This window comes from Moschus berezovskii, chromosome 10 (assembly GCF_049115385.1).
Source record: "Moschus berezovskii isolate FMDL1 chromosome 10, NW_MosBer_1.0, whole genome shotgun sequence".
NCBI lineage: Eukaryota > Metazoa > Chordata > Mammalia > Artiodactyla > Moschidae > Moschus > Moschus berezovskii.
The window spans coordinates 33,695,902-33,718,355 of NC_142469.1; the positions used below are offsets into that span (position 1 = coordinate 33,695,902).

At 36.3% G+C, this 22,454-nt stretch overlaps 2 protein-coding genes across 4 annotated transcripts in view; one reads left to right on the top strand and one right to left on the bottom strand.

The window, feature by feature from the left end:
* Nucleotides 1–2,534, top strand: part of SERINC1 (serine incorporator 1) — a 37,183-nt gene extending 34,649 nt beyond the window's left edge. For both annotated transcript variants that reach the window (XM_055433074.2, XM_088840580.1), the window contains exon 10: nucleotides 990–2,534. In XM_055433074.2, the coding sequence (XP_055289049.2) occupies nucleotides 990–1,125 (136 nt within the window). In that variant the 3' untranslated portion in view covers nucleotides 1,126–2,534. The remainder of the gene's footprint in view (nucleotides 1–989) is intronic.
* The window catches only part of HSF2 (heat shock transcription factor 2), a 46,868-nt gene continuing 26,803 nt past the window's right edge, over nucleotides 2,390–22,454 (bottom strand). Inside the window, exons 7-13 of one of the 2 annotated variants that reach the window (XM_055433147.2) lie at nucleotides 21,974–22,061; nucleotides 20,118–20,266; nucleotides 19,453–19,692; nucleotides 18,703–18,808; nucleotides 14,551–14,604; nucleotides 11,369–11,450; nucleotides 2,390–10,937 (exon numbers count right to left, since the gene is read on the bottom strand). In XM_055433147.2, the coding sequence (XP_055289122.1) occupies nucleotides 10,645–10,937; nucleotides 11,369–11,450; nucleotides 14,551–14,604; nucleotides 18,703–18,808; nucleotides 19,453–19,692; nucleotides 20,118–20,266; nucleotides 21,974–22,061 (1,012 nt within the window). In that variant the 3' untranslated portion in view covers nucleotides 2,390–10,644. The remainder of the gene's footprint in view (nucleotides 10,938–11,368; nucleotides 11,451–14,550; nucleotides 14,605–18,702; nucleotides 18,809–19,452; nucleotides 19,693–20,117; nucleotides 20,267–21,973; nucleotides 22,062–22,454) is intronic. The other variant, XM_055433148.2, reaches the window with a different exon arrangement.

Below are 22,454 nucleotides of genomic sequence, written 5' to 3' on the forward strand. Positions count from 1 at the left end.
TGCAGACTTTTATTTTCTTGCTTTAGCAATAAGAATCATTGAAATAGTTCCAGATCTTAAGAGATTGAAATAAAGTTTCATGAAACTACCACATTGCTTAGGGAAGTACATGTTGATAGGGATCAAACACAGTGATTTCTAATACTAACTAGTTCCCAACATAGTGTAGAAAAAGATACCTTTTTTTTTTAACCTGTTTTTGTTCGATCTATTTAAGATTCAAATTGAACTGTATAGTTAGGGTAGTTCTATTTTTAATACACTTTAATGTATAATGATATCCTTAACAATTTGTAAGAAAACTTAGAATATCAGCAAAAGATGTTAAAAGATTTTTTATTTGTTTAAGAGCAGCCTCTACTGGCATTTATTATTGAAAAAATATATATATACTTAAAAATTCCTACACTGCAGCATATTAAGGTACAAGAACTATTCCAAACAATTCTCAGTAATTCACAGCTTTGGCTGTCAGGTAATAATAGTAAATATTAAAGATAAAAAGAATTTTTGTTATGTTTATCAACATAAAAATCAGCTAAATTTGGGATGTATTTCCTTCCCAGTTTCCTAAATCTGAGAAGGTGGAGGGAGCTCCTATATATACTTTGAACAAATTATATTCTTTGTACAGTTTAGAATTGATAAGCCTTTGTTAAATAATGTTTCATTTATCCAGAGGTCACACTCCATTTCTCTGCTATCTCATTAATTAGTGAGCCAGAGATACATAAAGATTCTCTGAGTATTATGTAAAGGAACTACTTCAAAGACCTATGTCTTCTACTCCTTTAAAGGATATATTTTTTTTTTAACCTTCATGTTAGCTGTCAAAGTGGTATGGAAAACAAGGCAACAGAGATAGTCCAGCAACTATATATCTGTTATCACAGATTATATACAAAGAATACTTCTAAAATAAGGAAACCTGGTGGCTTGATGACTAATAATCCAACTTCTGTCTGCTTTTTGTTTTCCTTAAATATTAGGTATGAGCCTTCTCGTGAGATGAAAAGTCAGTGGACAGCTGTCTGGGTGAAAATCGCTTCTAGTTGGATTGGCATTGTGCTGTATGTTTGGACACTGGTGGCACCACTTGTTCTTACAAATCGTGATTTTGACTGAATGGGACTTGAGGCATGAAAGTCTCACTTTGATCATCATTTATTTGAAATCAGCAGTATTCCCAACTTTTGTGAAGTTGTGTATGTGTGTGCTTCCCATGTAACTTCTCCAGTCTTCTGGCATGAATTAGATTTACCGCTTGCCATTTTATTCATTATAGTCTTGCCAAGCACATCAGTATGTGTTTTAGAATGAATCAAGAGTTGTATGTTGGTGGTGGTAAGTTAGGAGAAGTGGACATTGTTAGGTTTATTCTCTGCTCTGTACCTGTGAAAAGAGTAAAAACAAAACTGCTTGGCAGTTTGATTTTTAAATTGTGTTAGAACATACGCTGTTTTAGAAAAATATGAAAAATGTATGGCTGCCTTTTGAAATATTTGATGCCTTGTCCTACAGGATACTGCAAAGAACATGGCTGTCCTAAAATTGTATAAACAAGTCACAAATGCCAGTTTTCTAAAAACTTTTCAGATTTTCCCCTTGATATGAAGGTAAGGAACATATACAGGTATGGAGTATTTGATTGACAACAGGGTAGGTTATGGTGGAGACGGAGACACAGAACTTTCAGAGATTTGCTGGTGGGTACTAAATTAAATACCCAGGTAGGTTGTAATGTTCCCTGAGTAGGGGTAGTCTTTCATACTAACATAGTGAACTTTGTTTTGCTCATTATAAACACATGCAAATGTGTTAAAATGTGTTCAGTGGAGAAGTTAGGAACTCTGAAGGATTTGGACAAAGATTTTGAAAAGGATGATCATAGGTTAGAAGGAGGTTGAAAATCACTTTGAACGTTTTGAAAATCAGACAGAGCTGATAAACTGAAGGCTGCTAAAGCCTATTTTGCAGTTTCTTCCTGTCTGTCAAAAGTTTAACAGTGAAGAAACTGAAGCTCAGATAGCTAATCATTAGCAAAACTGGGAAATCCCACATCTGTCAAACAAATGATATTTTTTTGGCATTTAAAAATAATTTCTATTCAAATACATGCATAATAGATTTTGCACCATTGTGAGTGGTAGATCATTTATGTGATGTGAATTGCTGATATCTAGTATGCCTTCTACACGCAAACAGAGGCCAGAATGATGGACTGCTGTAAAATAAACTCCTGCTTAACAGTATACTATTCAGCTCGAAAGATGCTCTTCTATTTGCCGCCATCTGATTAACATATATAGGTTATTAAAAATCTTTCAACTTGAAAATCAAGCAGTATCACTGTTAACTTAGAAACTCTTAGTTGTGTCATTAGTGTCTGAAATCTTAAAATCTACATTTGCTTCATTTAAGATATTTATTAATGTAAGTGAAATATAACAATTCCTCACCTTTTATTGTGTTGGTATTGTATTCCATGATCTCAAATGGCTGTTTTATCTTTAAATAAATTAATTCAGAGAAAATGTGTGGTATATTCTTTTAAATTCTAAAGAATATAATTTTAGCAAATTTAGGTGTTGTAATACTCCAAACTACTTTCTTCCTGTGTATATTTTTTAAAAAACTGACATTGGAGGGTTTTGAAAAAACTGAATTGTTTTTAAGTTTACCCTCTTGGTTCTCTGTAAATAACCTCCAAAGTGGATTCAAAGGTAATTTAAGTGTTATTCTCCTAAAAGAACTAGACCAGTTAAGCTTGGAGAATAATTTTAATTCATTTGATAGATATTCTAGACTTCTGTGTCCTCCAGCCCTTTTTTCCTGAGATGCCAATTGATGCTACGTTTTTCTGACACTTCAGTATTTAAAAAAAAAAAAAACACCCTTATTAAAAGAAGTAATGCTGTATCCCATAGCAGCAAAATATCAGAAAGAGAAATTAAAGAAGTAATCCCACTTACCTTCATATCAGAAAGAATAAAACACCTAAGGAGGCAAAAGACCTGTACTGTGAAACCTTAAGACACTGATGAAGGAAATCAAGACACAAATAGATGGAAAGATATACCATGTTTAAGACAGATAAAATCAACATTGTTAAAAATTATTATACTACCCATGGCCATCTACAGATTCAGCGCAATCCCTGTGAAATTATCAGTGGCATTTTTCACAGAACTGGAACAAAAATATTTTTAATTTGTATGGAAACACAACAGACCCCAAATAGCCAAAAGAGTCTTGAGAAAGAAAAATGAAGCTGGAGGAATCATGCTCCCTGATTTCAGACTACTACAAAGCTACAGTAATCAAAGCAGTACAGTACTGACACAAAAACACATCAACAGGTCAGAAATACCAAAAATAAACCCAAATGCTTCTGATGGACGATCTACTACAAAGGAGGCAAGAATACACAATGGAGAAGAGACAGTCTCTTCACTAAGTGATTCTGGGAAAAAGATCAGTCTCCTAGAATAATGGAAATAACAAAAGTAAACAGTTGTGACCTAATTAAAGTTTGCACAGCAAAGGAAACCATAGGCAAGACAAACTACAAAATGGGAGAAGATACTTGTAAATGTTGCTACCGATGAGATTAATTTCCAAGTAATACAGCTCATGCAGCTTAATATTAAAAAAAAGACTTGAGACATCTTGTCACTATTTGGCCAGTGTTACACCCTTTTTAGTTCTGTCCTGTGACAGTAATAATTTTAAAGTCGATCAGTCATGTCTAACTGCATTCCCATGGACTATATAGCATGCCAGGCTTCCCTGTCGTTCCCCATCTCCCGGAATTTGTTCAAACTCATGTCTGTTGAATCAATGATGCCACCCAACCATCTTGTCATCTGTCATCCCCTTCTCCTACCCTCAGTCTTCCCCAGCATCAGGGTCTTTTCCAGTGAATATTCAGGGTTGATTTCCTTTAGGATTGACTGGTTTGATCTTGCAGTCCAAGGGACTCTCCAGTCTTCTCCAGCACCACAGTTCAAAAGCATCGATTCTTCAGCTCTCAGCCTTCTTTTTGGTTCAACTCTCACATCCATACATGACTGCTGCAAAAACCGTAGCTTTTTGACATGTGTACATTTATCAGCAAAGTGATGTCTCTGTTATTTAATACACTAGGTTTGTCATTGCTTTTCTTCCAAGGAGGATCTTAACTTCATGGCTGCATTCACTATCAGTGATTTTGGAGCCCAAGAAAGTAGTCTGTCACTGTTTCTATTGTTTCCCCATTCGTTTGCCATGAAGTGATGGGACCAGATGCCATGATGTTAGTTTTTTGAATGTTGAGTTTTAAGGCAGCTTCATTCTCTTTTACCTTCATCAAGAGGCTCTTTAGTGTCTCTTCGCTTTCTGCCATAAGGGTGGTGTCATCTGCATATCTGATGTTATTGATATTTCTCCCAGCAATCTTTGATTCCAGTTTGTGTTTCATGCAGCCCAGCGTTTCTTATGATGTACTCTACGTATAAGTTGACTCACTGGAAAAGACTCTGATGCTGGGAAAGGTTGGGGGCGGGAGGAGAAGGGGACGACAGAGAATGAGATGGCTGGATGGCATCACCGACTCTGTGGACATGAGTTTGAGTGTACTCCGGGAGTTGGTGATGGACAGGGAGGCCTGGCGTGCTGTGATTCATGGGGTCACGGAGAGTCGGACACGACTGAGCGACTGAACTGAACTGAACTGAACTGACGTATAAGTTAAATAAGCATGGTGGCAACGTACAGCCTTGATGTTTCTTTTTCCAATTTTGAACCAGTCTGTTGGTCCATGTCCAGTTCTAACTGTTGCTTCTTGACCTGCACACAGGTTTCTCAGGAGACGGGTAAATTGATCTGGTATTCCCATCTTCTAAGAATTTTCCAGTTTGTTGTGATTCACACAGCCAAAGGCTTTCGTTTTTCTGGAATTGTTGCTTTTTCTGTGATCCAATGGATGTTGGCAATTTCATCTCTGGCTCCTCTGACTTTTCTAAATCTAGCTTGTACATATGGAAATATGTGTGTATTTATACACATGTGGAATTGGCTCACCAACTACAGAGGCTGGTGAATCCAAAATTGGGCTGCCTGGGTTGGTTTTGAGACTTGTGTGGTAGATATTCCAGAAGTTTGGGGCTCAGTCTACTAAGTTGGGAGTTAGTATCAACAATGAAAAATCATGTTGATGGCATGCAACTTTCATCTTCCCCAAAACTCATAATCCCATCTAATTATGGGAAGAAACAAAAAGTGACCCCAAATTAAGGGACACTACAAAGTATTTTTACCTATGCTTGTTATTTCATGTAGGTGCTAATTCTCAAATGTAACATTTTATGTATGTTTATCGTATGAGTGTCATCTGGTCATCTTCGCAGCCTGTGGACCTTCCGTTCTCACACTTCAGCTTCTAAACTGAGTATACCAACCCTATGAAGCACATAGTGAAAGTCACTCATTTGTGTTTGACTCTTTGTGACCCCATGGACTATACAGTCCATGGAATTCTCCAGGCCAGAATATTGGAGTGGGTAGCCGTTCCTTTCTCCAGGGGATCTTCCCAACCCAGGGATTGAATCCAGCATTGCAGGGGGATTCTTTACCAACTGAGCTATCAGGGGAGCCGGAAGTACATTGTGAAACACCCCAAATGCACATTTATCTCTAAGTCACTAGCTCTCCTATGGGCTTACTTGTATACCAACTGAGGCAAAAGAAACTTGGAGGTGGTATGAAGATGAGGGGTACATACCTCTAAATCATACTGTGCTGTTTTGCATATAACACACAGAGACTTTTTGCAGTAAACAGAAGTTTATGTTATTTTTAGAGGATGCAGTTTCCAGATCTTCAATTTCCATGTGTACATTTTCCTAAAGTGATGTGCTTGAAAAGATGTCTCAGGACAAGGCATCATCCCTTTTAACAATTACTCTTCACACTTGAAGCAAATCAAATAATTACTCCTCTTAATTCATCCTGAATCTTAATACCAAGGCACTTCGGATAAACTTGCTAAACACCCAAGTGGAGACAATTTTAAATACTGGTAAGACAATGACACTTGTTTAAAAAGTCCTTTTCAATTCAGGTGATTTATATTTCTTTTCCTTCCCTGAAATAATCAGGATGATCTAATTAAATTACCAGCTAATAAGATTTTTAAAATACTTGAGTGAAACCTGAAGGACTTCATATTTGGTGACTGCTGTAACAAAATTCCTTCTATTTTCATCTTTTTTTCTATTAAAGTTTCTTAGGACTTGATAAAAACAAATTGATGTATTGATATTATAAACTTACCCCCAGATAATAAAACATTTGGGGAAAAAAATCCCTGAAATCTGTTCACCCCACAAAAAGATGTATTTCTGATAAAATTTTACTGTTCAAAATTTAAACTATATTATTGAACAGTGAAATCTCTTTAACAGATCAGTCCCCCAAAATTCAGAGGCAGAATATAAAAGATTTGCTCCTCCTCTCACCTGAAATCTAAAGGAATATCCAGGATTGATGAGTGGCTCTCTAAGCAGTGATCCAGGAAGCCAAGTTTCCTCTTTCTTGTGTGTATACTCAGAAGCCACATACTCCTCTGCATCAAGCTAGCAGATGAGTAAAAGGAGGGTTGCATGGGGGAAATTTTCACAGACCAGACCTGTAAGTTCTGAACACTGCTTTTCCTGACTTACTAGAATTCAGTTACACAGCTACCCTGTTTACAAAGATGGAGATAATGTAACTGCATGATAGGAAATGGTTCAGCAATCAGTTAACAGTGTCTGCCACATACCTTTATACTGTTTTGATCAACTGTGTATAATTGGAGACAAACTTTAACGCTTGGAATTTTAAGGTAACAGGAATTTCAAATTTAGTTGCAGAGAAGTGCAACAGTTGCCATCAATGTATGACTATCATGCATCATAAAAGTAGTATAAAATTCTTTGGAGAAAGTGGAATGGATAATGAACACCAAGTCACTATGGTATTTAGATATACATTTTACATATACATTTAAAAGCACGTTAACGTTTTAAAAATGGCAGTACTAACAGTATCCTAAATTCCTCCTGGCTAATTGATGCTTTTGAACTGTGGTGCTGGAGAAGACTCTTGAGAATCCCTTGGATCAAGGAGATCCAACCAGTCCATTCTGAAGGAGATTGATCCTGGGTGTTCATTGGAAGGACTGATGCTAAAGCTGAAACTCCAATACTTTGGCCACCTCATGCGATGAGTTGACTCACTGGAAAAGACTGATGCTGCGAAGGATTGGGGGTGGGAGGAGAAGGGGATGACAGAATGAGAAGGCTGGATGGCATCATCACCGACTCGATGGACATGAGTTTGAGTGAACTCCGGGATTTGGTGATGGACAGGGAGGCCTGGCGTGCTGTGATTCATGGGGTCGCAAAGAATCCGGACACGACTGAGCAACTGAACTGAACTGAACTGAAGATGAAAGTGAAAAAGTGAAAGTGAAGTCGCTCAGTCGTGTCCGACTCTTTTCGACCCCATGGACTGTAGCCTACCAGGTTCCTCCATCCATGGGATTTTCCAGGCAAGAATACTGGAGTGGGTTGCCATTTCCTTCTCCAGGGGATGTTCCCAACCCAGGGATCGAACCTGGGTCTCCCACATTAAGGCAGATGCTTTACCATACTTAAGATGAAAAAGTTTAAATGTCACCTTAAAAAGTACTAGGAGATACAAGGTTTTCAAAATTATTTTAAAAATACTTCTAGAGTTATCCTTAAAGAAGAAACTTAAGTCATATGCCCCAGTGATGAAAGGAAGGGAAAAAGAAAGTCTCTGAAGTTCTCTTTCCTAACTCTTGGCACTTTTATGCAGAACACTTCTGAGTTCTTGAATTTGTTCACCAAGATCCCACTGTCAGAGCCAAGTATTTTAGGATCTGCTAAGGAAGGATTTCTTAACCCTCTGTGCTAGGCTTTATTTGAATTTTTATATCATAGTAAGACTGATGCTAAAGCTGAAACTGCAATACTTTGGCCACCTCATACGACGAGTTGACTCACTGGAAAAGACTCTGATGCTGGGAGGGATTGGGGGCGGGAGGAGAAGGGGACGACAGAGAATGAGATGGCTGGATGGCATCACCAACTCTGTGGACATGAGTTTGAGTGAACTCCGGGAGTTGGTGATGGACAGGGAGGCCTGGCGTGCTGTGATTCATGGGGTCGCGGAGTTGGACATGACTGAGCGACTGAACTGAACTGAAGAAATTTCAAGATACTAAGAGACAGTCTATAGCCAATAAGGAAAGCCATCTCTGTAATTTCTCATCAAACAGCCCTATTTAAAAAAACATTCTGATACTAGCTCACTGCTTCCAGTTCTCTGCTCAAAGGTAGAATTCTTCAGGTGATAGTTCTCTGGCCTTGCATTAAGTCCCTCTAATCCTTCTGACTATGCCAAAGCCTTTGATTGTGTGGATCACAATAAATTGTGGAAAATACTGAAAGAGATGGGAATACCAGACCACCTGACCTGCCTCTTGAGAAACCTATATGCAGGTCAGGAAGCAACAGTTAGAACTGGACATGGAACAAACAACAGACTGGTTCCAAATAGGAAAAGGAGTACATCAAGGCTGTATATTGTCACCCTGCTTATTTAACTTATATGCAGAGTACATCATGAGGAACGCTGGGCTGGAAGAAGCACAAGCTGGAATCAAGACTGCCGGGAGAAATATCTATAACCTCAGATATCCAGATGACACCACCCTTATGGCAGAAAGTGAAGAACTAAAGAGCCTCTTGATGAAAGTGAAAGAGGAGAGTGAAAAAGTTGGCTTAAAGCTCAACAATCAGAAAACAAAGATCATGGTGGCATCTGGTCCCATCACTTCATGGGAAATAGATGGGGAAACAGTGTCAGACTTTATTTTTGGGGGCTCCAAAATCACTGCAGATGGTGACTGTAGCCATGAAATTAAAAGACGCTTACTCCTTGGAAGGAAAGTTATGACCAACCTAGATAGCATATTAAAAAGCAGAGACATTACTTTTCCAACTAAGGTCCATCTAGTCAAGGCTATGGTTTTTCCAGTGGTCATGTATGGATGTGAAAGTTGGACTGTGAAGAAAGCTGAGCACCGAAGAACTGATGCTTTTGAAGTGTGGTGTTGGAGAAGACTCTTGAGAGTCCCTTGTACTGCAAGGAGATCCAACCAGTCCATCCTAAAGGAGATCGATCCTGGGTGTTCATTGGAAGGACTGATGCTGAAGCTGAAACTCCAATACTTTGGCCACCTCGTGCAAAGAGTTGACTCACTGGAAAAGACTCTGATGCTGGGAAGGATTGGGGGCAGGAGGAGAAGGGGAAGACAGAGGATGAGATGGCTGGATGGCATCACCAACTCAATGCACATGAGTTTGAGTAAACTCTGTGAGTTGGTGATGGACAGGGAGGCCTGGCGTGCTGTGATTCATGGGGTCGCAAAGTGTCAGACACGACTGAGCGACTGAACTGAATCCTGAGCAAATGTTTCAAAGAGAAAAAAATGATTAAACTGTTTCTCTTATCTTCTCTCAAGGTGAAAATTAAAGGCACTTTGCATCCAATGAGGATGTTCGTACCTAATTTGACAACTGGAAGCATACTTTTCTCAATTCTTTATTAGAAACAGAAAGTAAGCCAGTATAATTTTTAAACAAAGAACTTAAAACACTTTAAATATGTAACCATTATATTTTCCTCCTTGTTGCAACACAACCTATCCTCTGAGATGAGGCACAAAGAGCTTGGTAATTCATGTTTAGAATAATGGACAACAGACAAAGTTCACAGTTTACATCTACCTACTTCATATGAAAAGGAAAGACTGTCACATGTGGATATCACTCCAAAGAAGACACATAACAGACACTAGGTACGCAACATTCATTGTATTTATTTTACTAAATAGTATGCTTCCAAAAAACACAAAACAAACCAGAAAACTTTTACTTAAAACTAGTCCAGTGAGCTGGATGGGTTGACACCATCCCATCCCCTTCTGTCTATAATATATGCAGCTGAAACTTCAGACAGCAAGCACTCAAGTATATGTTGCCTTCCTTTCGAACATGAATGAACTTCTCTGAACCAAGAGAGACAAATGAAGTTTTACAAGATACAGGCACTTTATGTTCCCAGTTTTATAAAGAAGCCATGTGAAAAATACGCAATAAAAGCAACTGGAACAGAGAAAGCTTTAGGAGTTCTACCATTAGTTATAGTGACTTACACTCAATGCAAACAAGACAGCATCAAACAAGTAAAACAAACAAATGAAAAGTTTAACTGGGGTTAATGAACATATATGTAAAAAAGAAATCCAATTTAGTATAACTGGAGAAAAATGGCCATTTGAATCCAACTTAAAGATATCCCAATAATGTGATTTAACACATCAAATCTTTATGTACCTATGTAATTGAGTAACACCTGAAAGCTTTGCAAGAGTGTGTGGTTAGTGAGAAAAGCAAAAGGTGCTTTTGATTCCACAGTTATCTGATAAAATGAAACAAAGAAATTTACAAAAAAAAGTACCAAATGATACTTTAAAATAAATAGTTCATCATTTTGATGAATATATACACACAGAGTCCACTTCTTGGGGATTTAGCTATCTAAAAGTGGCATGTCACTATCCAGAGGTGCAGGAGCAAGTTCACATAAATAAAACAGTGTGGCTTCACTAGCTTCAGCTTCAGTCAATGGCTCCAGGCGAACAAGCTTACTTTGGGTTGGTTCTGGGTCCAAGCTGCTATCCAGAAGCTCATCAACTTCTATGGGTTTATCTACAGAGGACATAACTTCTGACGATGCGGTACTCCCCTGTTCAACAGAAGAAGCAGGGTTCCCATCGAGGAATGCAAGAAGTGGAAAAGCAGTGTACTGGATAAGCTGCTTATCTATAATGAAGATAAGAAAAATGCTCTTTTACCACCAGCTTATACAGAGTTCAAGCTGAAGGTAGAAAAAACAAGTAGATATGCATATGTGCCATCATTACCCTTATATACAGTCAAACATGATACTTTGTGTCAGTAAATTTAAAAATATGTAAGTCAGAAATTGTAGTCTTGTATTCAATAATTAAGAAATGAGAGTTCTTTCAGTTCTTCTGAAGTTAAATAGGGGGGGAAATGACAAACTTTAAGAACTATCACCACACCAATTTCCTTTATATGCTGGAACCTTGATATGTTATGAATATAACCAAGACTAATATATATCCATGTTCAATAATTAAACACGGCAAAACCTTCAGTATGCCTAAGCTCACATTAGTTTCTACATAGAAACCTTAATCTTAAAAAACTAATACTACATTTATACCTACCTGTTTTGGGTTTAGATTTTCTTCCCTCTTCTGAAACTGGCTGAACTACATTGTTCTTGGTTTCTAATCCTTTATTCTCAGACTAAAAGAGAAAAAATAGTATAAAAATCCTTGTCTCATATTTTTTATGTTCCTGAAAAATAGCAAAACATTTAAAATTGGTATAGTATATGAATACTGGTATGTTCTCTGAAATACATGGGAAAGGGGAGCATCAGGAGAGATGAACTAGAGAGACAGAGAGAGAGATTTGAGTAGATGTAATCAAATTGGCTAAGAAAACTATTGCTGTCACCAAGTGGATGAAACAAAACAAAGAACTTGAACTAGGATGCCAGTAAGTACAAAAAAGGAGGGGCATTTCAACAGCAGAATAGACAGAATCTGTCAAGAGTAGAAGAGGGTAATGAATCAGAGATGGCTAGTTTCAAATTTCTAATGAAGAGCTAATTCTTTAAAAATTTTAAACAGTTTTGACTTAAAGTGTATTACACATTTCTTTGCGCTCACAAACAGAATATTTAGCATAAGTAAACATATTTACAGTAGCCCAGGATGACACAATGACATCCTTAAAAGTATCTCTGTATTTGGAAGCCTCAAATGTGAGGTTGTATTTCTTCAATTCCTTTTTGTGGCTCTTTCAGTTCTTTTCTGTCATTTAAATTACTTCTTTGACACTGTCTTCTCTCTTTACACCTGACTATAAGAGAATTAAATCTTTAAATTTACGTTCTTCAGTGCTCTTTTCAATGATGTTCAAACTGAGGTACTGAGGTTCACAATTTTTCCTGAATAGCTGTTAAGTCCCAGATATCTGCATGCTTGTAAATTATATATGGTGTAACAAACATACTAATTCCTATAATTTCCCTGATATCAACATAAAATTAAGCAGTACCAATTTCCAGAATTCACAGATAATGACTTCATGACATAATAAAAACTACTTAAACTTCCCCCCAAACTATTCCTCATTTAGCATTCACAATAAAAAAAGCTTTAATGCAGTAATATTTTCTTTGTGTTTCTTCTTCCTGTGCTAAGTTGCTTTAGTTGTGTCTGACTCTTTGCAACCCTACAGACTGTAGCCCACCAGACTCCTCTGTCAATGGGATTCTCCAGGCAAGAATACTGGAGTGGGTTGCCATTTCCTCCTCCAGGGGATCTTCCTGACCCAGGGATCAAACCCACGTCTCTAGCACCACCAGGGAAGCCCTAAATAGGTATTTTTCAAGGATGCCACTGTTGTTATTCTAATATGAGAACCAGGAAAACAAAATGGGTTTCATCTCCCAAGCAAATTTTTGCTTATTCCCAGTGGCCACTTAATTGCTATACTGCATACTGACTCATTAGGAAAGAGTGCTTTAATACATATCGCACAATACTTGTCACTGGCAAGGGAATGAGAGCTGATGTGCCAATTATTTAAAATTAATCGAAATTCTAAAACATGATACAAAATCACTCTCAATTTTAATTTGTCTATAGTATTGTAGAATACTATAGAATTTGGGCTTCCCAAGTGGGTCAGTGGTGAAGAATCCACCTGCCATGCAGGAGACATGGTTCGATCCCTAGGTCAGGAAGATCCCCTGGGGAAGGAAATGGCAACCCTCTCCAGTATTCTTTCCTGGAAAATCACATGGAGAGAAGAGTCTGGTGGGTTACAGTCCATAGGGTTGCAAAAAGGGTCATACATGACTTAGCAACTGAACAAACAGTATTGTAGAGAATATGCAAACTTGCCATTTAACTTATTTCTGAAAGTTTTTGGGAACAAGAAGATGATCCAAGAACAGAGAATGCCTTACTGTCTAACAATAAACAAACAGTACAGCACATTCACTAAATATATGCATGATCTGTGTTCACTGAACTTAAGGTCTAACATTCAGTAATATTGTATTTACTAAAACACAGTCGTATGGTGGTCCATAGATTCTTATAATATAAACCTAGGCAAACTATAGTCCACATGCCAAATTCAGCATTCTACCTGTTTCTTAAAAAGTTTTACAGAAGCACAGCCACACTTAATTCTTTTATGTATTGTCTATGGTTGATTTTGCAGAGCTGAGTAGTTGTGAAAGAGAATACCTGGCTTCCTGCAAAGCCAAAAATATTTAGTCTTCAGAGAAAAAGTATGCCAACCCCTGATATAAACCATCCAAATACCGAATATATAACCAACTTCCTAGTTCAAAAATTCACAAGTACCTTCAACTTTCAAGTTACCCAAGCCATAACTTTGAAAATGTGGTGAGGCTATCCTCACACATGACATTAGTTAGAAAAATTCCACCTCCTCACTCTAATACCTTGTGTATTGATTTGATAAATGTTCATTTTTTATTAAAACAAAAATTAAAATTAAAATTTGATTCTACTAATCTAAAGAATTTGTACAAATTTCAGGGGAACTGATTTACCTTTTTATTCAATGAAAAACAGGAATTATGATTTGGTATAAATACAAGATAAATGAAGTATACACCTACTCAAGACAATAAGCCTCATACAAAGTAACAGACTGATTTCTAAATGTCTGCTCTAATTACTTGATATTATCCTTATTACTCACTGAAAACAAATTCTAAAGAATCTGTTAACTTGTGTTAATCCCAACTATAGTTACTATGTTTAAGAAAATAAAAACTCCCCTTAAAAAAAAATCCCAAATCCATACTTCACTGATTCAACTCGCCTTCCCTACAAATAATACAAATTCCTGTGCTTTTACTATATGCTAATAAAATGAAGGAACTCATTTTCAATATGAATACCCTTAAATTTTCAACAAAAATGCTGAGATGCTATTTACAGATGGAATAAGAATGTAAAATGAAGACATTAAAACATGAAGAAACCATATTTTAATAATTTCTTTCAGTGATAAACCTAAGTATGCCAAATTTAGTCAGTTTATCTTCCAGCATGTTGAATGCTAATTTCACATTCACATTTAACAGCACAAGGCACAGAAGACTTGGGCAATGATTCACCCCATAACCAAAAGCTAACTTTTCATTTAGAATTTTATTATCTCAATTACATGTATTAGGTAAGAATATAAAATGCTTTTTGTAACTGGGAGTGATACTGCTCTCTACTTACTAGGACTTTTTTTTTCAAATTCTTACAGCTATGGGTCCTGAGCAACATGAATTAAAACTTACTTTTGTATTATTGATGTAATCTGTGGGATTCATCTGCACAGAACTAGTGAAAAGCTGAAAGACCAAACAAGAAAGATGATAAGTTTAAAAAATTTAACTGTGTGTTCAAAATTTTATACAGCTATGTAGGGTGAAGAGATGTAGTTCCTGCACTAGGAAGTTTCCATATAGTAAAACAAGTTTGGAAGAGAAAAGCAAGAAAGCAGAAAGAAAAACAAACAAAAGCAGAGCAAGCTAGCCCATGCATTAGATGTTTTAAGAATTTCTACCCTATAATAGTAGTAGGGTAAATCACTTGAGACAAATGGTGGTTTTCCCACCTCCCCTCTCCTTCATTTATTTTTTCCTCCCTAAATGCCTTCAGCCTTAAATGGCAACCAGGGCTGACTTCCTTGCCCTTACGATGATCCTTCACTGACTGACTACCTGCTAATTATGTGATAACTGTACAAAATCTGCTCTATGAGAATGGCTCCTAAATTACACCTCAGGTGGAGTCCTCTGATCAAATGGCATAACTCCATGTTGATTCTCTCACATAGCAAGGGAAGCCACATAGCAAGGGAAGCCATAGATGCTAAGACTATGCACTCCTGAGACCACCCACTTTAAAAACATAATTTTTGTTTATGTCATAAACTTCAAAGTCATCCCTTCCACAGGGATTTACTGAGCATCTAAGAAATAATTGACATCATGAAGAATACAAGATGACACTATACCTGCTCTCTAGGAGCTTACAATCTAAAAGGCAAGATAAGAACAACATCAAATAGCAACATATGATCAGATACAATCCAGTATTATAATAATTAATGGATGGTGGGGCTCAAAAGTACTAAGGAGCTAAGAGAAACAGGAAAGAAAATAGAGACACACATGATGAAACAAAAAGTACTAATAAAACTATGTGACATGTATCAGTTCCTGGAAAATGGTTAGGACCTAGAAAGGAGAGGATGTCATAGCATTAGCAACAATAGAGAAGAAATGGTTGTGAAGTAAGTTCTACAAATGAAATGACTAGTCCAAATAAAACAGAAGTTCTGACCTAAATAGTTAAGTTGTATATATAAGGTTTTTAAAAATAAGGCAAGGACAATGAATGGACAGGACATTCTGTCCACAATAAGAGTCTTGGGAGTGGTCTGAGTAATGAAATATACTGACTAAAACATTTTAAGAGAATGAGCACACCAAATGGTTTGCAGGACAGAATGAAATGCAGAGGCTCCTTCACCCTCTATAGACACTCATTCCTCTCCTTTAAAGTTCCGCATTCACTGTAGCCCTGAAAATATTTTCAGCTCTTCCTTTCCTTTCATTCCCTTTTCCTACCTTCATACCACCTACTGATCCAGAAAGAAGAAACTCGGTTTCTTAACTACAGGTAGGTAACTATACACAGCACTGCCAATCTCAACCAGTTCAGCTTGCACATACCTTAGAGGCCTGACCAGATTTTGTCCCCACTGAGAGTAGCATCTGAGAAGGACCAGCAGTATAAACTGCTCTCTCCTCCTTTGCCCCAACCCCCCTATACACTGACTCGGGACACCTTCATGTATTCCTAGCAGACGCATGGTCTCAAGTAGGAAAAAGTAGATCACGTATGAGGAACTGACATGGTTCAATTTCAAGGTCAAGTCTCTCCTACTGATTCCACATTGTGTCACTTAGTACTGAACTCTGCAGCAAGAACCCATGAACTTCTCCGCGTACTTATTCACACATACACTTATCTTTTCCATTTCAGATAACAATGCAACTTATGAATAATTTTTTATTTATAACAACACCGCATAATTCAAGAATGAAACAATGAAGGTCTTAGATGAGAAAGGCAACAGTGAAAACAGAAAGTAGGCACGCTTTGTGAATGCAATTTTGGAAAATACACAGGACCTGGTAAATAGGGAGATAAAGAAACCAAAATGACGATGATTACTATCCTGTGTCAGTAAAGAGAAGTCTGATACTACTACAGAAAATAAAGCTAAAAGGTAGCTACTTTAGAGAATAAACAAAAGTTTGGTGTTAAACACAAATAATTTAAGGCAAGATCTAACTGATGATCCCAAAGGCATGGAATTAGAATTCAAGCAAAGTTTACTTTAAAAAGTATTAAGAGATACACTTTTGAGAAAAATCCTACAAGCCAAAATCCCTTGAGAGGCAAGACAGAAAAGAGAAGAGGCAGAAAAAAATAGGGTAAAAGACTGGGTACTTTGAGGAATAACCACAAGTGTAAGACAGCAAGAAAAAGAAAAGCTCTTAGAAGAAACAGAATGATTAGGGACACAGGAAGAGAATAAAGAGGTTCAGTGTCTTTAAAATCAACATAAAAAGTTCTATGGAAGAAAATCATTAGTGTTAAATAATAATAGTGTCAATTACTTATAATCTTTACAAAAGCCCTTCATGTCAGGCATTAGCCATATTTAATAGACGGGGAAACTGAGCAAGGGAGGTTAATTTTTCCAAGATTAATAACATAGCTAGTAATTAACATGAGCCAAAAATGGAACCCAAATCTGTCTGATTCAAAACAAACCTTCCTCCCCTAGCCCAGTGGCCTAATTTAGGATGAAAAAAAGTTGCAGCCTATTTACAATAGGTTAACCAAGGCAGCACAGGATTTGAGTAAATAAAGATATTTACTGTCAGATTTACTTGACAGACATCTATCTGTCAAGATAATCCAGAACTTCAAAAGAAAATATGGAATAAAAAAAATAACAAACACAGCCACTCATTTCCACAGTTTTGGAGTATAAGGATTAGAGAAGCAGAATGGTAAACAAGCAGAGCAACACATCAAACTGTTTCACAAGATGGAGATTACCTGTACCGACTGAAGGCAGTTGGGAAAGATCAAGGCTAGAGATAGAAAAACAGAGCGGCAGAAGGTAGGTGTACAAACTGGCTTCAAAGAGGAAACAGGTGCTTACTTTCTAAGAAGAAAGTATATGAGACTATACAACTGATCAGAGGACTAGGGCATGGTGAATTATGCTCTGTGAATAGGGAAGAATTGGCTAGATAAGGTCATGAGGACAAAAGAATGTGTTAACTTTCCAAAGTTAAATGACTTAGTTGAAGACAGAGGATTTGGAGAAAGTAAGAACTACAGGATTTTATTTCCTTCTATGTGATATAAGGGACAGATACTCTAAAAGGTCTCTAAATTCAGACTGGGAACAAAGACTGTAGAATCAAGAAGGGCTGTCAAGTTATTGTTAACAACTCAAAGTAGGTCATTAGTATGGATGTTAAAGTTACTAGAGAGTAACAGGGAAAGGGAATCTTCTAAGGAGGTGATATCCATCCTGTGAGGCACTAATGATTTAGGAAGAATAAGAGTCATCTGACACTGACAAGGCTTTCCAGGTGGCTCAGAGGTACAGAATCTTCTGATGTGAGAGGAGCTGCATTTTAAGAGAAAAACATACAAAAAAAAAAGAACAACAAAAGTTTTCAGGAAAAAACACAACAGAAAATGGAAATAGAGGAAAGAATAAGATTCTTCTGGATAAGACCAGGCCACATAGGAAGCTTTAGCTAAGGGAGACAGGAGTGGTAGGAACAAGAGAAAAGAAAGCAAGGAAGGTGGTTAGTACCAAAAATAATAGACAAGTTTCAAAGTCCAGACAACACTGGAATCAAGTTCATACAGACGCTGGTGAGGACTGGAATAGGGGAATCTTGGGACTCAAAAATATAAAAAACGTTTAAAAACAGCAAATATGACAACATATAATACATTTGACTGAAAAATTAATTCCCAAATATTGAGAAGTGTCCCCATGATCTTTTCTACAAACTTCTACCAATTTCTATTCAGTGACAATTTATTCTAGAGCAAAATGTAACACAGCAGCAAGTTCAGACAAGACCTGGATTTAAAAGTACTTTCGAAAAGAGTTGATATGTTGTTACAGAGGGATTAACTGAACTTCTACTCAGAGACAAATAGTGATCACCCTCCTTCACTGTCCTGAAACCATCTGTCCATTCTAACAAAACCATTTCATTTAAAATAGATGAAATGCAAAAACAGTGTAGAATTCAAGAAAATGATGCACTGATTTATAAATAATATTCACATATACACAAACTGATAGTACAACAAAGAATATTCAAAGTACCTACATCAACCAGGAGATCTGGGTCTATGCTAAACTGTCTTCCTGACAGCATGGCTTGAAAGTCCTCTAAACTGCAATCAATACTGTCAAGATAATCCAACAGCTCAACCCTAAGGAAAAAAGATATTTAAAAAAAAAATCAAATATAGGTTACCTGGCTTTTATGTTTATTATCACACACTGCAAATTTGCTAGGCAAAATATTCCTAGCAACTGCTGAATCCTTACCAATTCTCAACCTTAAGAGATCCTATTCAGAACTTAGGATTCAAAAATTCAGTTAATTGAGAACCTACAGCCTTTATATAAAACTGTAGTTTTTAAAGAAAAAATTCTGCAATAACATAGTCTGATTTATCTTTTTCCTCTGTATTGTAAATTATAAATTGTTTCACTCTTATTACCGGTCTTTTCTACTAACTTCTTGTTTTCTTATACTATTAATAAGCTCCTTAATAGAGACTGTGTTATTCCATAGTCCTGACAAAAACACAAATACACACACAATTTGAAGACATTCAAAAACAAGTATTTCATTAAATAAATCTAAGGAAATGACAAGAAAATCCCAAGACTGCTCTTGGAAAAATCAAAGCTTTCTCAAAATAACATTTGCAGAATTCAGTCCAGACCAAAATAGAAGGTTGACTACCTGGGTTCATAACCTGAAAGTAAAATCTTTCAAAGAGACAAAGAACATGTGAAGTAAAAAAGAATGCAAATAAATTTAAACAGCATCCAGATGAGTACTCACTTTCCTAAAAGATTGATGTTATCATTTAAAATGGAATCCATCATGGTCACGGGATCTTCTGTGGTCAGACTAGATGAGCCATTTAGCTGGACAGCACTAGACATGAGAGGACTGGAGCCATCACTGCCTGAACTTGGGGATTCTCTGGCTGGTTCACTTTGATCTCCACTTTGGATGACAGGTGCATATTCATCTTCATTGTCATCTTCAACAATGACAATATCAGGGTACTGGCTACAGCTAGATGAGCAATGTGAGAAATAACCAGTTACATTTTCAGACTAATTCAATAAATTAACCATATCCAGTCATTCTCCAGGGAAACTCTCCCCCCACCCCCCACAAAGCACCTGACAAAACGTTTAATTTTCTTGAGTGTGTAGTTTAATGACAAATATTGATATTTCATACAATATAAGAGAACAAAGACTCAATTAAAGGTCTTAAACTCCAAACCTTAAAAATGAGAATTAATTCTCATTACTTTTTGCTGAGTCTTTTCACTGGAAAGAGGGAGGTACTTGGTCAAATAATTTGGCTTAATTTTTCAGTTCAACAATTAAAATATGGGTGAGATATTAGTTCATCAAAGAATAAATTAGTTTTAAATTTAGATCTGTTAAGAAAGTATTATTTTCATAAATGTTATTTCACAATCTCCTTACTTGGAGGGATCAGATATAACATCCTCATTAGTTTCTGGAATAACTGGGATATTTTCTTCATCTGCATTATCATCAGTAACGTCATAAATAATGATATCATCTGAAATCCGCTCCCTTGACTTTAAACCTTCAGTCCTACTGTGTGGAACCTAAAAAAGTCAGGTAGAAAATATATCAGAAAACAAATTATTTTGACTACCAAACAACATATCATTTAAAAAATGGTAACTGGGCTTTGAGATACAATGGTAAGCAAAACATTTTCTCTGCCCTTATGGGACTTATACACTAAATTGTTATTAGAAGTATTAATTCACAAAGGTATAAGGTGTATTATCTGCATGCTACTTAACTATTTCTTTCACTGTAAGGGACCGGTAAAGATGACATAACCTCAGAATGTTTCTAAGAAAAGATCTTCAAATTTTTAAGTATTTCTTATACCCAAAGAGTTAAAAAGCTTAGGACTTCAGAAATCTCAAGTGTAACCAGACGGTCTCTGGGCTGGTGGGGATTATTTCATCTTCAGCTACTCTTGTTAGACACGTTTTATTCTGACTCATTAGATGGTTTCTTTAACAGGGAAAAAAAAAAACACTTCAACTATCCTACAACTAAATGTCAGTTTGGCTTTTTAGCAATGATTCTTTTTTTTTTCAGCTACAGATATATTCAGACCACAGGTACATTAATAAAAAAGCATTCAATTCTTCAGAGCAAACGTCATTATTATAATGCAAAATTCTATCAATTTCAACACTAGATAATATAGAGGCATAAATCAAATTAAATTATGAAATCTTCATCCATTTACATGAATCTTCAATCCTAAAAACAGGTATCATTGATAATTTAGAAACGTTGGGAAGAGGAACCAGATGTTTGGGTGATTCTAACTTGCCTGAGAACAAAAATCTCAACACCCTAATAATAAATCTAAAACAGTATTCAGAATTCTAGGACTGTAAAGTAACAAGGATAATCAGATATTAATAAGTCTAGATTCAACTAATCTTCCACTGGGTATAAGTCTGACAATTTATCCAGAGAGCTTGTAATAAAAATGAAAGTAAACAAAAATATTTTTTGCAGTTGCTATACTAAAGGAGTCTAGTCTGTGTACATTTATAGTAAAAGCTGGAAAAAATGTACAATAACCAATGGACAAGTACATAATTGTATTATCATAATATTCAATTAATCCCACAGAGTAGTTAAGATGAACTAAATCTCTATGTTTAATAAATCTCAAAAGATCAAGCCACACTGCAAATGGATATGTACAAAATAATATTTGTATCAAGTTTAGACATATACAGGCTTTTCTTGGTGGCTCAGATGGTGAAGGATATGCTTGCAACTACAATGCAGGAGACTTGGGTTTTGTCCGAGTCGGGAAGATCCCCTGGAGGAGGAAATGGCAACGTACTCCAGTATTCTTGTCTAGGACAGAAGAGCCTAGAGAGCTACAGTCCACTGAGTCACAAGAGTCGGACACGACTGAGCAGACTTCCACAACAAAGGTATACAAAGTAATACCAAATACTGTTCATGGATTCACACATCAAATAGTCATGGGAATAATAAATACTAATTCAGGATAGTGATTTCTCTCTGGATGAGAGGCGAGAGTGAGGGAAAGAAAAATGAACTTGGAAATAGGCAACTGAGACAACTGTATGTGTAATAGTTTATTTCTTAAAATAATCTAAATTAAATAATAAAAAATGTCATGATTTTTAAAAGCTGGAGATGAGCAGTTAAGATTATTCAGTAAACTTTTTAAAATGCATGAAATACAGCTGTATAAAATTTAGTTTGATATAATAAATAGAAAACAGAATTTGAAAAATTACTTTATGATGGTGATTATCAGCTGGTTCTTTTACTATGTGCTGAAACAAATTCTTCTTTTGGGCTCCATTAGTGTTCAGAAGTAGAGGCCTGAAAATCAGAGGATATATATGAAGTTTGGTGAAGCAAACATACAAGGAGTTTAAGTTGCTTCTAATAATTTACACACATATAAATGCACTCACTTTAACAATGAATAAAGCATTTCAGTAAGAGTCAAAGAAACTCTTAAAAAAGATTACATCTTAGGAATAGAAACGGGGGGGGTGGTGAGTGTATCTAGGACTTTTGTTTCTCCATTCTTCTGTATTATGTTATAATAAACATAATAAATTACTCTCCCCAAATACACTTCACTGTGACTGAACTATATAACTCTTTATGGTACTTACACAGTTTTTTTTTTTTTTTTAAAAAGGTAGTATCACAAAGAATTAGTAGAAGCAGAGTTATTTTCACAGCATAAGCTGTTAGAATAAACAA